Source organism: Arachis stenosperma, chromosome 9 (genome assembly GCF_014773155.1).
Source record: "Arachis stenosperma cultivar V10309 chromosome 9, arast.V10309.gnm1.PFL2, whole genome shotgun sequence".
In the NCBI taxonomy this organism is placed as follows: Eukaryota; Viridiplantae; Streptophyta; class Magnoliopsida; order Fabales; family Fabaceae; genus Arachis; species Arachis stenosperma.
Window position 1 is genome coordinate 17,536,599 of NC_080385.1, and position 15,920 is coordinate 17,552,518.

Consider the following 15,920-nt stretch of genomic DNA (forward strand, 5'->3'; position numbering starts at 1 on the left):
TTATTTTTGTTCTTTTTTCTTTTTTTGATTGTTCTTGGTAATTTAAATTATAGATTTTTTATTTTTGTAATTGGAGATGAATTTGAGTATTTTTAATTTTTGTAATTGAATTTTGTTAACTGTATTAAGATTTAAAGTTTTGAGTTTGTTAATGAAAAATTTTTTTTCTTCTGGACAAAGAAGAACAAGAATAAAATTTGTTCTCCCGAAAGAAGAACAAGAAGAATGAAATGGCAAAAAAGAGTATTTTTGTCATTTAGAAAAAAATTATTTAAAAAGACGATTTTAAAATTAAATATAACATCAAGAACGATTTAAATAAAAAAATTACATAGGAGACAATTTTGATTCTGACCCTCAACCTTAAGGACCAAAACAATACTTAACCAAAAAAAAAATAATAAAAATATAACTTTTTAAAATGATAAAAAATATCAAGAATCTATTTGTTACCGATTCAATTTTATTGGCCCTGTCTATGAAATTGGAAACTTAAAATTTCTCTCTCTATTTTGCCGCCATGTTGACTACGAAATTAAGAGATATTATATAAAATGGTAAATATTTATATTTTAGTGTAAAATAATAAATATGAATTTTTTTATTTATTTAAAAAAATCCGAAAAAAGTCACCAAAAAAAATCCGAAAAAAATTAGAGAGAAACAAAACGAGAAAAAGAATAAAAAAGAAGCCGTGATTAATAATTTAATTAATACACGTAAGAAGTAATAGATGTTTAGTTGAGTAACGCGTTTAATTACATTATTGGCATACATATTAAAGAAGCTAAGCTATAATTTATATGATTCTCGTACGAACTTAACCTTTTCCATGCATGGTGGTCCTGGTCCATACTCCAAAAAAAAGAATTAAATCCTTTTTCCAATCAATTTTTGAGTCCAAGAAATGAAGCCACCCTTTTTAGCTCCACATCCAAAAGTGTCTCCAAAGGGTCAAATTTCTCAGACATTAACAAGTTGTTACATTGATCTGAAGATGATAATAGTGATGATGAGCTTGGATTGCTCTGTTCTTCGAGCAGCTTCGAGTTATGGCGGTGATCGTCGTCATTATCAGTAACTAACAGCATTTGATCATCATCATTATCATCAATGTCAATGAGAAAATCAGTGAGAGAAGCTTCTTCATTATTATCATCACTGCAGGGACTAATTGAAGTGTTATTATTATTATTATTATTATTGTTGTTGTAGTGAAAAGCTTTGAGTCTTCTAGGAATTGGAGTTTGGGGTGGTACTAGTACATGTTTGTGAGTAAGATTGTTTTTGTGTTTATGGGAAGAAGATGAAGAAGGAGGAGGTGGCTGCCATTGTTGTTGTTGTTGTTGAAGCTTCTTTGAGAGATTGGTATTCCAGTAATTCTTGATTTCATTGTCTGTTCGTCCCGGCAATCTCTTCGCTATCAAGGCCCATCTGTATATTAATAAATTAAAAATTATGATTTTTTTTTATTATATCGGGGATTTGATGATTTACATATTAGTGATGATATGTTTTGTTTCATTCTTCATCTACCGTGTCAAAATTATGGGTGACAATAGTTAGACGATTTGACAAGAATTTACAATATGATATGTGTTCAGCTTGGTCTAATTAGATGATTTTAAAAGTTTAAATTTATTAATATTTTAAATTAAAACTCACAAATTAATTTTATTATTAATGATATATATTTTAATTTATTGACTAAAATATTCATTAATAATTATTATAATTATATATATAAATTAATGATAATTACTTGGTTGATTCAAATAATAATAACAATATAAAAGATATATTTATTATTAAAAGAAATTTTATTTATTTAAAACATTTTATCGAATAATAATATAAAATATTTTAATTAATTACAAAATTATTAAATTTAAATAATATAATGATTGAATTTATTATGACGATAAAAAAAAGAGGATTTATTGTAGGATTTTTTTTAAATAAATATTTTAATTATTTTATTTATTGAAATAAGTATTTTGGATACTATTTATATTTTTAGGTGTCGTTACATATTTCTTTTACCGTGCAAAAAAAAAAAAATAATTATACATGACTGTAAACGAGATATGTAATGATTTTATTTGTCTATAAACAAGATATATTTATAATTATCTCAAACGATATATATATATATATATATATATATATATATATATATTATAATTAAAAATTATTTAAATTTTTAATATTTAAAAAAGTATATAAAAATTTTATTTAAATTTATTTTAAATTTGTAATGGGTAAAAATAATATTCAACTTTCAATCATTTTAATTTGACCTCGAGTGTATGAGGATTTGAAATAATTACCTAGTAATTAGAATAGTGGCAGTTTTAAATTTAATTAAATAATAAAAATAAATTAAAAAAATCTTAGTGTTTAGAAATTTGAATAGATTATAAAAAAGAAAGATTTGTTGCTTAAATATAATAGAGAATGCGAAGAGTTAGTAATAAGAGAGAATTTTGAGGCAACAAAATAATACAACTTTTGTAATAGCTTTTATATTTGAATTTTTTTAATTTAACAATACAACTAAAATATTTGCTAATATTCTATTCGATCTAAAGAGTAATATAATATATTGATTTAAATTAAATTATTAATATTTTATTATTTTAAAAAATTATATTTTTATATTTACAAATATTTATATTTTATTTACAGTATAAACGAATTAATTATGAGTATATATAAAATATATAAATTACGTCAATTTTCATATAACACATGATACTTTAAAATTTGTGTCTTATTTCATTTATAGTATTAACAATATAAACGAAATAAATAATAAAATGCAAAAACATAAATTATGTCTAAAGAAAATAAAATATTTAAAATATTTATTAAAAAAATCTAATTATTGTAAATGAAATAAAAGAGACCTGTTACCAAGAAGACGATGTAGCCTTATAATCATATCCTCTTCATCCTGAGAGATGTCGCCTCTCTTAATGCCTGGCTTCAGATAATTCAACCATCTCTGTCTGCAACTTTTCCCACACCTATTCAAGCCTACACACATATTATTATTATTATTATTATATTATTATTATTATTATTATTATTATTATTATTATTATTATTAATTTTATAATTAAATTATTTATTTCTCAAAAACATTAAAATTAATAGAATATTATTGATAAAAAATCTAATTAAATTTTTAATTATAAGTATTTTTAATTTATAAAAAAATATTTTATTAATATTTAACTCTAATATTTTTTATATTAATAAAGATTAAATTATAAAATAAAAAATAATAAAAAAATTTAATTAAATAAAAAATATAAAAAATAATAATAAAATTATAAAGACCAACAAAATAATTAAATCTATTAATTACTGTAGTGTACATAAAGTCATAAACATAACATAGACACACAAGCAAAATTGAGTTAAAGTTCTCCCATAGAATCAACTAAGTAACTATCTGATGATTGACAAATAAATTAACAAAAATGGAAATGTTTATTACTTACATAGTTATTAAGAATCAAGTTAATCAACCAAACGAATAATCACGTACATCATATAATTCACAAGTACAGTTCCCGTTACTGTTAACAAACCAGTAGGGAACAAATAACAATAAGGGAAGAAAGGAAAGGAAAAATTAAAATGGGAAAAAATTTCAAAGAGAATATCTAAAGCTTAAAAAAAGAAAAAAAAAAAAAGAAAGAGTTGTACAATCAACATTAGCATAAGCTAAAGTATACATAGATCAAAGGAATTTAAGTGGAAAAAATATATAATTAAATATATATTAAAAAAAAACTGAGTGAAGCAAGTATATAAAAAAGTTACCGGCATTTTGGGCAACCTTTTGCCATTTTCCTTCACCATGAATGGCAACATATTTGGAGAGGGTTTGATCTTCATCTCTTGACCAAGCACCTTTGTTCATCTCTTTCGAGCAGCAAGGACGTCTGCCCATCTTTAATTTCTTTCTCTTCTTTCTCCTCCTTCTCTCATCATCTTCTATGTTCCTCTATCTTCACATACCTCCATTCCTATATATATCTCTTACCTTATGCACCAAAACACCTCATCTTACACCTACCCCTTGGTAACTTTTATAGTTAATATAAAAAATATTATTTATTTATTAAAATCGGTTGCCATATATTTATGTATAAATATATATAAAATTTAACTCATTTTTAATGTGTATTTTATATTTTAATATATATTTTATTCTAATAACTGATTTTGTATACATCTAATATGATTAGTTTTTTTTAACAAGAGATAATATTTAAAAGGATAAATTATATTTTTTGTTCTTAAAATTTGTTAAAAATTTTAAAAACACTCTTAAGTTTTATTTTATTTCAATTTTGTCTAAAAAATTTTCGATTTGTACCAAATATACAACCTCTAACGACTAATTTTTCAAAGAAACTTAAAGACCAATTCAGAAAACAATTTTACAAAAATAACTATTAATGCAAGCAAATCGAAGATAGTTGTCATGTATTATTATTGAATTAGTCCTAAACATTTAAAACAAAATAAAACTTAAGAGTATTTTTAAAATTTTTAACAAACTTCAAAGACAAAAAATGTGTTTTATCCTAATTAAAATAATTTTATTTAATTATTATAACAATAACTAAAAAATATAAAATAAAATAAATAATAATTAAAATGTAAAATAAAATAATTTTAAATTATTTTGGATTGATTTTCTAAAGGATTGATGAGTACATCTCTATATATAACTCATTAAATTTTTGCCCTTAAATAGATTGATGAATGCTTCTCTATCCTTTGCCGTATCGAGTCACAGTACTGTTTAAGGCTGACAATCTTACACTAATTCTAGTTACGTATTATCAGTTTTAGGAAGTTATTTAATTTGATTAAAACATTTTGTGTTAAAGTATTGTGTGTGGTACAAAATAGTTTATGAAAGATATTTTGATCTTTATTTTTGTCTTGTTTTTGAAAGATAATAAATCTAGTCACTAGGGGTGGTAAAACGGGTTGAATCTGTCGGACCAATTCATTTAAAAGGGCGAATCGAGCTAGGATTTGGAGCCTGCTAAATTCAAAAAATTTGCCAAATTGACGGATTTTGGCGGGACGGGTCGGTCCGCCGGGCTAAAGATTTTTATTTTTTTATTAAATAAAAGAGTAATTACTATTATAAAATTAATTATAGAATTTTTAGACACTTTTTTTGTTTTTATTCTTCTTTTAGTCATTAATTTTATTTATTTTATTTTACAATTTCGTATATTTGTTCGAATTATGTGACTTGTTTTATAAAATAAAGATAGTTTTATTGGCAAATATTATTTGGAACAATTTTATTGAAGTTAAAAATTAAAAAAAATAGTAAAAAATTATATTATAATTTGACTATTTTTTATTTGTATTTGATTTTTTAATTATTATTTTTTAGTTAATTTTAATAAATTTTATTTTTCAAAAAAAAAGAGTCAAGTGGAGTAATCCGCCGATCCACCAATCCGCCATAAAGCAGAATGAGCTAACATTTTGAGCCCATTTTAGTTGACGGAGTGAGCCGGCCCGTCCTGTTTATGGGGCAGGGTGGGTTGGGACGGCCGGCCCGTTTTGCCACTCCTACTGGTCACATTAGTCTTTTAGTCATTTTACTTATTAACAGCACTAATAAAAAATAACATAGAACATTAAATTACATTTTAACACATAAAATGACGTTACTTTTTCGTAAGCTAACCCAACAAATGCCTAAACCTGACCCACCACCCCAAAAACCTCATCCATTAGTCATCTTTTTTGCTGATTCTCTTCCTCAGCACTGAAACTCCATAGTCACCAACTCTTGCCTGAATACCCATGAATATCGTTTTTCTTTGAAACTCCATAGCCACTGCAGCACTATCTGCTAGCCTTCATCACCACAGTGTTCAAGATTCCATTGTGCCTCTTCGGATATCGTGTTGCACTTCGCATCATTTATTCCGATGCTTGTTCTCTGTCTAAGCGGTTTCTTCGGTTTTCCTAGAGATCTGTAACTCTCTCACCGAGCTTCGCCAATTCCTTCTCCTTGTTCTCAAAAACGGCTTCCACCACTAGCACTTGTTCTACAGGCTCGATAGCATCTCCAAAGTCTCATATGCCTTTGACACTGTCGATGACCACGACAAGTTTAATATACTTTACCACATCATGTTCAAAGCATATGCAAAAAACTCTTCTCTGCCTGAAGTTTTGGAATTTTACCATTGGATAAGGTCTAATTGATTAAGCATGAAGCATATAAGATGTTTAATAGAATGTCTCAGAGAATTTTACCATAGAAGGAGATGATGGAAAGACTAATGGAAGAGATGACGAAAGAACTAATGTGACTAGATCTATTATCTTTCGGAGACGAATTTAATTAATTTATTCTTTGGGGACGAAAATGGAAATCGAAATTTTTTTCTGAGACAATTTTGACTATTAACTCGTAGTACAAAAGATTCCTTGGTGCTCTCTATTTTCTTTTCTTTTTTATAAAGAAAAAAAAAAGGTGACGCTATATGCATGACAAAATATCATTGCCCTTTCAAGAAAAGCTTTATTCTGAACCATATCTATGCAATTATTGTAGCTAAAAATTATGGTAAAATCGTAAAACTAAAAGTTTTATGTAATAATGTCTTCTAATACTTGTGTAATAGGACCAAAAGTTCTAATTTTAATGGTTAATAATATGAGTAATTCAATTTTTTAAATTATCTTATTCTTAAATTCAATAATAATACAAATACAAATATAATTGAGAATTTGAAGTAGAAAAAACAACAAAAGACTTGTGTTATACTATTTGTTTATAATTATATAATTAACAAAAGTTGATATAAACGGTTAAGTACCACTGTGGTACTTTATTAGAACAACGTTGTTCTGGGAGTTGGGACATGTTAGTCAATCAATAAAATAACATCGTTTAGCAATCAAAACCTGCATGCCCATACGAATTAGCATTGAGTAGAAACTCAGAAGCGTTAAATATCTAGTCTTTATTTACAGGTCTAAACATTTTGGTGAAAGGAAAAAAAAAATAGAAAAAAGACTACCTTGAACCACCTTTTTTTAACAAATCAAATATACACCTCTTTTTTTCATATAGAAAGTGAAATCCATTACATTCTCCATCTGTCTCTTTCCATCATATGCTTTTAATAATTAAAAAAGGGAATTATGAAACTTAAATTGTACCAAAAAAATGATGTAAATACTAACTTAAGATCCTAAGCCGCTTCTTGGTAGCTTTGCACCAGATTTAGAACTTGAGATCTTTACACCAGTTTTGCATATTAATTAATTGATTAATCAGAAATAAATAAAAAGTAAATCCAATCAATAAAGCATGCTTAAATTACAACTGAACTAGGCAGGCAACAATACAAATCCATAATAAAATTGGCTCAAACAGTGGAAAAAAGATAAAAGGGGAAGACTATTGAGGAGATGGAAGAGGATGTTGCCAGTTACTGGGGATCCTTTAACACCTAATTCATACCTAAAAACTGAATAATTACAATTCCCTTGTAAGCTAATCTGTTACAGCAAGCAAACTCTTCCAACCTGAATCAACAAAAGAAATTACCAAATCGTGAGAAGAGTTGGGACCAACAGCTCAGCATAGTGCAGTTAAAAAACAATTCAAATAAAGCAAGCAGGAGATTTCAATTATCTTCAATTTAAAAGTGTTGTAATGACCCTTTAATTATTGGGAAGAGAGTCCTTATATTGAATTAGCACTTATGAAACTTGGATCAATAATAGAGACTAGAAAAAGTATTTTATACTGGATATACATTTTGACGTGTTGCACAAGCTAAAAACTCCTCAGCGTCTGAACCTTCTATACTTGAAGCAAAGATTTACACCTAATTACAAATTTACAATATACCTAATACGGAGATAAGTTCTCCTAATTGATATTGACAAATATTTCCATATTCCTAATTGATATTTTTGTATTATAAACATGGGAGATAAAATACTCTCAAATTTGAAGATGGTGGTTGTTGGTGGTGACTGGTGAGGAAGAAAGGAAAGGAATGATATTGGGTTTGATGGTGGTGATGGGGTTTGGATAAGATAAGAGATGATGGAGATGATGATGAATCAATAGAGAAGGAGGCAAAGTGGTAAAACGAAAATTTTGACTAATCTTTGAACATAAAAACATTTAAGGAAAGGGTAAAATTGAAACAAAATAGAACGTGAAGAGTAAAATCGAAACGAAATGAAACTCAAATAAAATTGAAACCAACCTCAAACTTTGAGGGTAAAAAGTATACTTTTCCTGTTTCTTACTATTGTTGATGTTTTGATGTTTATACATATAATTGTATAATAACTTGAAAAGTTAGTATAAAAATCTCATAAGACTACATATATAATTATAATTTAGTATTCAAATTTGTTAAATTGATAAATGTCATAATTAATATAACAATACCTATTAATATAAATATATGGTATAATACTAATTTTATTTATCATGTAGGCATTATGTTACAGAATTTAATCTAAACTTAAACTATAGGATATTTTAGAGAAATGATACATGTACTCCACCTTTTTTTGGTATTAAAAACTTATTTTCTTAACATTAAAAAGGCTTTTAATAGCTTGTATTACTAAAAGAAGGTGTACCACTCTTGCCTCTTGATGTATTCAAGAGTGGTACATATAGCAAATCTCTTTATAAGATTTGTCATTCTCATTTACTTTTAGTCACTAAAATCAAGAAAAGATGGAGAGTCAGTCGGTCTAGCCTGAGGATGGCAACTTGACAAGATAGGAAGAAAAGAAACCTTGGCCAGACAATGGCGCCAAGGTTAGACAAGGAGAACCCTAGCTCTTGATAACAACATCTGAATACATCAGATGTCTACACACTAAAATATCTAAAAAGGAAAATCTATCCTAACTAATGTTTGGATTATGAATATTTAACATGAAATCCTCTAAACAACACTCATCATGATGCCGACAAACTACTTTGAAATTGATAAAAATATGTAATAAAGAATGCATCTTACCAATATAGAGGCCGTTAAAACAAACAGCTTGAAGCCAAGAACTACGATCATCACTATTGAAACCTTGTTATTTGCTGTAGCATTTGAGAGCTAGTTGAATGAGAAAGCAATTGCTCTGAACCCAGGGGCCTTATTAGGTGGTGGCCACCAACAGGGTTAGGAATGCCCTGTCTACTTATGTCTTTAGAATTGTTCATACTTGGTTCGGCATGTGATGATTCCATCAATGAACGAATCTGATTGTTGGAGGATTAACATGCATGAAAGACATCAATTATGTTAGTGTCCAATGGTAAAGAAGTATAGAGATCGATCATTATACATAAATAATTCAACTTTACCATATCCAAGCGCCTCTTGTGTAGGTCATTTTGTAGCTGCAGGTTCAAAGCATTGCAAATCAGAACCCAATTATAATAAGACATTGATTTTCTAGTTCTGGAGAGAGGAGGTACAGAAGGAGGAAAAACTATTGCTTACAGGTTTGCCTTGATTCTTTTTATCTTCACTTGAATATCCTGGTATCTTCAAATCCCAATTTTTCTCTGAACAGGGAATAAAAAACAAAGTCAATCAACAGCTCTGATATCTAACTCTTTTCATAAAAATAAATATGATAATAATTTAAGTCCTAGCATTATTAGAGGACTTTTCCTCTCAAACATGATGAGAGATTGGAAAGAAATGCTACATAGATAGCTCTTCTTTTGTTTGTTTTCTGCTATTGTACAGAGGATCTCTTATCCTGCTTTTCCTAGAATTATTCTTCTATCCGTATTAATGATATTTTTTTTATCAAAACTTTTACTTCACTTGAGGGCAATCCATGATCTCTTATTCATAACACAAGCTTCAGATATATGCGTTACATAAAGCTGGGTCATGGAAGACAATGTTGAAAAATGAAATCCTCAAGTGGGACTCAATGATAGCAAAAATTTTCTACAACTTAACTAGTTTGGACAAAATGCTTTACATTTTTTTGATACTTTGATTCATAATAATTGATGCCAATTAGTGAGATAAAGCTTAATAGTCATAGTAACATTGTCTAGTAACCTCTCAAATGACAAATAATAATAATAATAATAATAATAATAATGTTTAATTACTCTATTAGTTCCTATAGTTTCACCAAATTTGCAATTAGGTCCTATATTTTTTTCCTTTCAATTGGATTCTTACACTGCATTTAATTTATTAATTAGGTCATTCCTAGTATAAAAAATGTTAGAATTAACTAATATTTTTTCGCAAATTGAAGGTATCCACAATTAAAAACCTAATTAGATCTTTGACTGCATGTTTTTTGGGAGAAATATTTCATTAATTTTAATTTTTTGACATGAAAATGACTTATTACAAAATTAAAAGAAGTGTAGGAACCCAATTGAAAAAGAAAAAAAATATAGGACTTTAATTGCAAATTTGGTAAAACTATAAAGACTAACAAAGTAATTAAACCTACTACTACTAATAATAATAATAATAATAATAATTTACTAGTTATGATTGTTCACTGCATAAATGCAGACCCCGCAGAGTATGAAAGTAAATTCCTATTGGGAAAAGAAATCTATAAAATCAATAGAAAGGTACTACAGCATTAGTTTCAGGTTAATAATTCATCACTCGGCTAACTGAGAAAGTTATGGATAAAAGAAGAAACATGAGATATGAAAGTGTAATTACAATCTGTAGGCAAGTAGGTAAGAAGAAGCATTGGTCAATGAAAGGACTCATGGAAAAGAAGGAAGAAAAGGATTCAAGTCAAGCATATATGAAGGGTAATTGCTGAGATGAGAATCAAAAGCAGTTGAAGGGTTACTCTTGCAACTAAAAAATTTGCATGCACACAGGCTATTTCTGTGTAAGAGTGAGGAAAACCAACAATGGATGATGAAGCAGTGAAGGGCGTCTTTTAAGTGCCCAGGCTATTCTTTTCTATTTTGTTACTTGTGTCTAGAGCTGGATTCCCCACAGGAATTCAATCTCCCTTAGGCCTAAATACCAGGTTCCTATCATAATCACTGAAGCAAAAGGCATGTTGCTGTAAATTTTGTGAAATAAAAAGTGTTCAGTCAAAATTCAATTAATTAATGTTTGAATAACGGAATAGTTATTTCTTGATTTTTGCAAGGTGGATCAAAATTAAACTATAGTTACAGTCACAAAATACCTAGGTGTAGCAATAAATCCTTGGACTCCAAAGTGGATGACTTTCTGTGTTTTGCCAACATGCAACCATGTGTTGTCGCCTGTATATAAGAAAAGTTAAGTTTACAATTCTCCAGAACATTGATAAGCACAATCAATCTAGAACAAGTCAAGTAGTATAATCTCAATGAGTCATGCATACACTGTAGTAGCAAAAAGAAGCGGCAACAAACTTTGATCCCCCCTGTATGACATTCCCCTCCCCCCCCCCCCCCTTTCTCTCTCTCTCTCCTTTTTCTCTTTCATTCAATTAAGAGGTATTCTTAGTGACCAAAAAAAGTAAGTCCTTCACTACAAATAATTTCAAAGAAATCAGACATGTTACAATCCTTACTGCATCAATGAAGTCATCAGCAAGCTCTAAAAAAAGGTCTATAACTTCAGGGTCCAGCTTACACTGTGGATCAACCTGTATGATGACAGCAGATCATGGATAAAAATATTGTCAACAAACAAAGATATAGGAAAAAGCAAATAATAATAATAATAATAATAATAATAATAATAATGATAACAACAACAACCTGTGCAACTAACTCCTGTATCTTTCTTTTTCCAAGGAGTTGGTTTGTCGCTTCAGTTCCTTGGCTTGAGCTTCCCCCTGGGGTAGTTGCGCCAGATGCAGTAGCATCTGGCTGTGATCCTGTAAGACTAAGTGACTTTTGGCCCATGGGTCCTGACATCCTTGGAGACTGCTGCTGCTGATGATGATGAACAGATGCTTGAAGTTGAGACGGTTGTTGCTGCTGCTGCTGTAGAAGTTGTTGCTGTTGCTGCTGCTGGGGTGGCTGCTGCTGCTGTTGCAGTTGCTGTTGCTGCAGCTGAGGCTGCCCCATTGGTTTTTGTTGCTGCATTAACTGGGACAATTGATGTGGATTCAAGGTCATACTTTGTTGCAGTTGAGCCGCAGGTGAAGCCAGTTGTTGCTGCCTCTGCTGTTGAAGACGCAATGGTGAGCCAGGACCTGACATTGCAGGCATTTGCTTAAACCACTGTTGCTGTGTTAAAGAATTAATCATTGCAGGCTGTCCATTCTGAGACAAGCCAGATAACGGGGAATTCATAAAGGCCAAGGATGACGACGACCGTAAGCCTTGAACCTGCAAGTCAAGGGGATTATTAATGTTACATACTTATTATACACTTGCATACACATGAGAGTGATTCTTTACGTCCAGAAAATGAACCTGTTTGCAGTTTAAGCACATCCAATTAATATTTTTTTTCTGTAAATTTTGCATCACAACAAAAAATTAACATGAAATTCCTTTTTCTATCAATATTCAACTGTAAAAATGCACATTTACATTTTGGACTAGAAACACAAGCCATAATAGTTAGTACATTTACTGTATTATGTGAACACATTTCATCAACCACCAATATATTTGGAAATAATTTTACTTTGGGGCAATTAATATTTATTAGGAAAATCCAAGAAGAGAAAACAAAAAAGATCCTTCCGGAAGGCTTGACTTAGAAAAGAAACTTAAGTGTCAATGATCTTGCATGACAGTTTCAGTTCTCTTCTTTTACATTATTTCCTTTCATCTAGGGGTTTGGTTACAGATCTAAAATTGCAGAATTTAGCCAATAAATGAACCCAACCTCTATAAGTGGACTAAAGTTGAAGAATAAGGCATTGAAGAGATTCAATAAATAAAATACAATAGCTAGAGGTTCCTTAGTGAACATAACAATAGCTGAATGTTTCAGGGATGAAACCATCAACCTGAAACCAATTTACTGGTAATTACTGAAACAGTGAGGAGTGGTGGCAAATAAAGATAAGAGTTCGGGTTGCAAGAGAGAGTGACGAAATACAGTCAATGCGTGCTGCCATTGCCATAACTTAAATGCACACATCACAACAAAAAAGATAATGGTAACACCAGAATAATAGTATGTCAATTCAATTTTCACAATTCATTTGTTAATCTCCACTGTCTCCACATCACCCAAATTCTTCTACATTGTTGTGTGTTCTTATGATAATGAAAGTGAATCACAGGTAACACTCCCATGAGAAAGATAAAATACGAGATTTTAACATAATATTACAGTGTGTTTAAACTCTGTCCATTATCGGTTAGCATGACACAATGAACAAGAAAGATAAAAATAGGACAACCACTCTACTCATAAATTGAATTATACTTCTTGAGGTCCGCAAATCCAACCGATAATGCATAAGAAAGAAGAGTGCAAAACTGAAGCAAGTTATTTAAATCATGAAATATAAAAAATGCTACACAAATTTAAATAATTTGAAAAAATAACTTGAAAAGATCATTATTAAAGCTTGAAATGTCAAAAATGCTACACAAATTTGACCAGAAGGACATTTAAAATATAATCAAAATAAGGGTGCAATAAAATATCTTATAAAGCTAAAATTGGAATATTTGAAGCCAAAATGTATGTAAACGATAGAAGGATAGATTATACCTGCTGAGAGCTAAGTGAATTCTGCCTCATCTGGCTTTGACTTATTCGCAATTGCTGAGCATATGCCATGGCTCCATTAGCAGCTCTTAGTTGCGAGCTGAGATTTGGCGTCCCCATCATCCCCATTGCTTGCATTCCTTGATGTGGCTGTCCAGCAGAATTAGCTGATGAGAATTGTGATCCCTGGACTAGCCCACCCTTCTGCCTTGGCTGCAGCAAATTCAGAATTACTTACTAAAGAAAACATTCTGAATAAACAACAGCATCTGCGAGTAATGTCATTCAACAATTTAAAAAACTCCAGTCAAAAGCAAATGTATAGAAGTAAAAAGAGTGCGTCTCCTGAAATCATCTATCTTCTCCAAGCCAAGACTATGACAATAATCATGAAAATGTTACATTTTCTGCTAGAATGGAACAATCATGAATTATAACCAATAATGCAAGTGATCATTGTCACCCAAGAACTCCTCTGTCTAGCATCCATCAGCAAAGCATAATTTTACTAAATCATGTTCCACTAGGAAGGGTCATGTACATGGTTCAAACAAGATCAGAATGTCCTCTCATAAATCATGTCTATGCTTAGACAACTAAATTCTATGTATATTTCTATAGCTTCCCATATGGTTTAGGTCTGCCTACACCATTAACTGTTGAACAACTTTTATCAAGTCCACTCTCCTTAACGAGGTTTCTAGCCTTTTATAGGCTTTCTCAACATTTGTCCAAACCATTCTAGGTTGAGAGTGTGCTACCACCACTTCCTCCCTAATGATTTTATTCCTAATACAATCTTACCTCGCAACATCTTCATCACGACAACACTCAACTTATTTTTTCCTTGACATTTCACCACCCGAAATACGGAATCTTACATATTACCAATCCAATCCTATAACTAAGCAATAAAAGAAAACAATTCATAGTGAAAGCCAAACAATAACAAAAGAAAAACAATGACTATAAAAGCAACTCATGATTACCGAGGACAACAAGTTAAACTGCGCTGCTCCAGCACTAGACAACATAGGGAAGTGCCCACTCTGCCCCATCAGAGCCGAGCGCGAAAGACTCGACCCTCCCAACTGCTGTTGTTGCTGCTGCTGCTGCTGATTCTGCAGCTGAGCTGCCGCCGAAGCAGAACCGCCGAAATTCATTTGGCCGCCGTACAACCCAGCCTGCTGCCGCATAACGCCAAGCTGCTGCTGCTGCTGCTGAGACTGCATTTGATTGACCCGCGTCATCGAAGGGGACCGCTGGAGGGTCTGCTGGAGTTGGAATTGGGACATAGGGTTCATGGTCATCCCCTGAGACTGCTGCATCACAAGCGACTGTTGCTGCTGCTGTTGTTGCTGCTGTTGCGTTTGTTGCTGTTGCTGTGATTGTTGCTGAAGCTGTTGCTGCTGCTGCTGTTGTGGTTGCTGTTGCTGTGATTGCTGAGGGTCTTGGGGGAGAGGGGGGAGAGAAGGGGAAGAGATATTGTGAATTGAAGGGGATTGTTGTTGAGAGAAGTTTGAGATCGAAGGCGATTGCGCTGACATTGAAGGGTTGGGATTTGAATTAGGGATTGGGTTTGGGTTTGGGTTTGGGTTTGGATTTTGGGAAGGCTGGGATTGAGGGTCCATGGTAGAGGGTTTTGGTGAGGACGTTGAGGCGTTTGGAGTTTCAGCCATTTGTAGAAGAATTGCTTAGTGGAATTGGAGAGCAGAGAGTGAGTCTATGAATTCCACGGCGATGCGGACATGGCCAAATTGGGCGGAGAGGTTGAGTGAATCGCAAGAGGAAGAAGACGAAGGACGGAGTTAATTGTTGAATCACGATCGTACACGTCAGGGAGAAAAAGATTTTACGCCTTCTCTGCGAACCGCGATGCTTTCGTCGGGTGGGATCATCTTATATAAATTTTCTTTCCCTTTTTTTTCCTCTCAAAAAGTACCTGATTAAAGGGTCAAATATACCCTTTTTTTTTACTTTTAAATTTTTCTTAAACATTTTTTATTTATGTTAAAGATATTTTTTATGATTAATTTTTTAAAAAATAAAAAAGTTTAGTAATAATTTTACAAAAATAATTTTTATTATAAATAAATTAGATATAGTTATCATGTATTATTACTGGATTGGTTTTAAATTTTTTGAAAATTTAATTATTAAAAATATATTTAATACAAATCAAAAATTTCAAAA

The 15,920-nt window shown here is 30.7% G+C and overlaps 2 protein-coding genes across 2 annotated transcripts; both read right to left on the reverse strand.

Moving 5' to 3' along the window:
* Positions 1-778: 778 nt before the first annotated feature.
* LOC130951684 (transcription factor MYB1-like) lies at positions 779-4,064 on the reverse strand. The gene is made up of 3 exons (XM_057880387.1): positions 3,835-4,064; positions 2,910-3,039; positions 779-1,434 (listed from the first exon to the last, which is right to left on the reverse strand). The coding sequence occupies exons 1-3, from the start codon at positions 3,962-3,964 to the stop codon at positions 888-890; spliced, it is 807 nt and encodes a 268-aa protein (XP_057736370.1). The 5' UTR covers positions 3,965-4,064; the 3' UTR covers positions 779-887.
* Positions 4,065-7,130: 3,066 nt separating this feature from the next.
* LOC130947802 (transcription initiation factor TFIID subunit 12b) lies at positions 7,131-15,587 on the reverse strand. The gene is made up of 9 exons (XM_057876514.1): positions 14,717-15,587; positions 13,731-13,940; positions 11,807-12,382; positions 11,617-11,691; positions 11,245-11,323; positions 9,546-9,610; positions 9,407-9,442; positions 9,066-9,301; positions 7,131-7,596 (listed from the first exon to the last, which is right to left on the reverse strand). Exons 1-8 carry the CDS (start codon positions 15,404-15,406, stop codon positions 9,119-9,121), a joined length of 1,914 nt encoding a protein of 637 aa, XP_057732497.1. The 5' UTR covers positions 15,407-15,587; the 3' UTR covers positions 7,131-7,596; positions 9,066-9,118.
* Between the last annotated feature and the right edge of the window lie 333 nt (positions 15,588-15,920).

Coding starts and splice junctions, on each gene's coding strand:
- LOC130951684 (XM_057880387.1), bottom strand. CDS start 3,964: ATGGGCAGACGTCCTTGCTGCTCGAAAGAGATGAACAAAGGTGCTTGG. Junction 3,040..3,834: donor AAAGGTTGCCCAAAATGCCG/GTAACTTTTTTA, acceptor ATATGTGTGTAG/GCTTGAATAGGTGTGGGAAA. Junction 1,435..2,909: donor CATCGTCTTCTTGGTAACAG/GTCTCTTTTATT, acceptor ATTAATATACAG/ATGGGCCTTGATAGCGAAGA.
- LOC130947802 (XM_057876514.1), bottom strand. CDS start 15,406: ATGGCTGAAACTCCAAACGCCTCAACGTCCTCACCAAAACCCTCTACC. Junction 11,324..11,616: donor CTGATGACTTCATTGATGCA/GTAAGGATTGTA, acceptor TCTTATATACAG/GCGACAACACATGGTTGCAT. Junction 9,302..9,406: donor ACAAGAGGCGCTTGGATATG/GTAAAGTTGAAT, acceptor TCCAACAATCAG/ATTCGTTCATTGATGGAATC.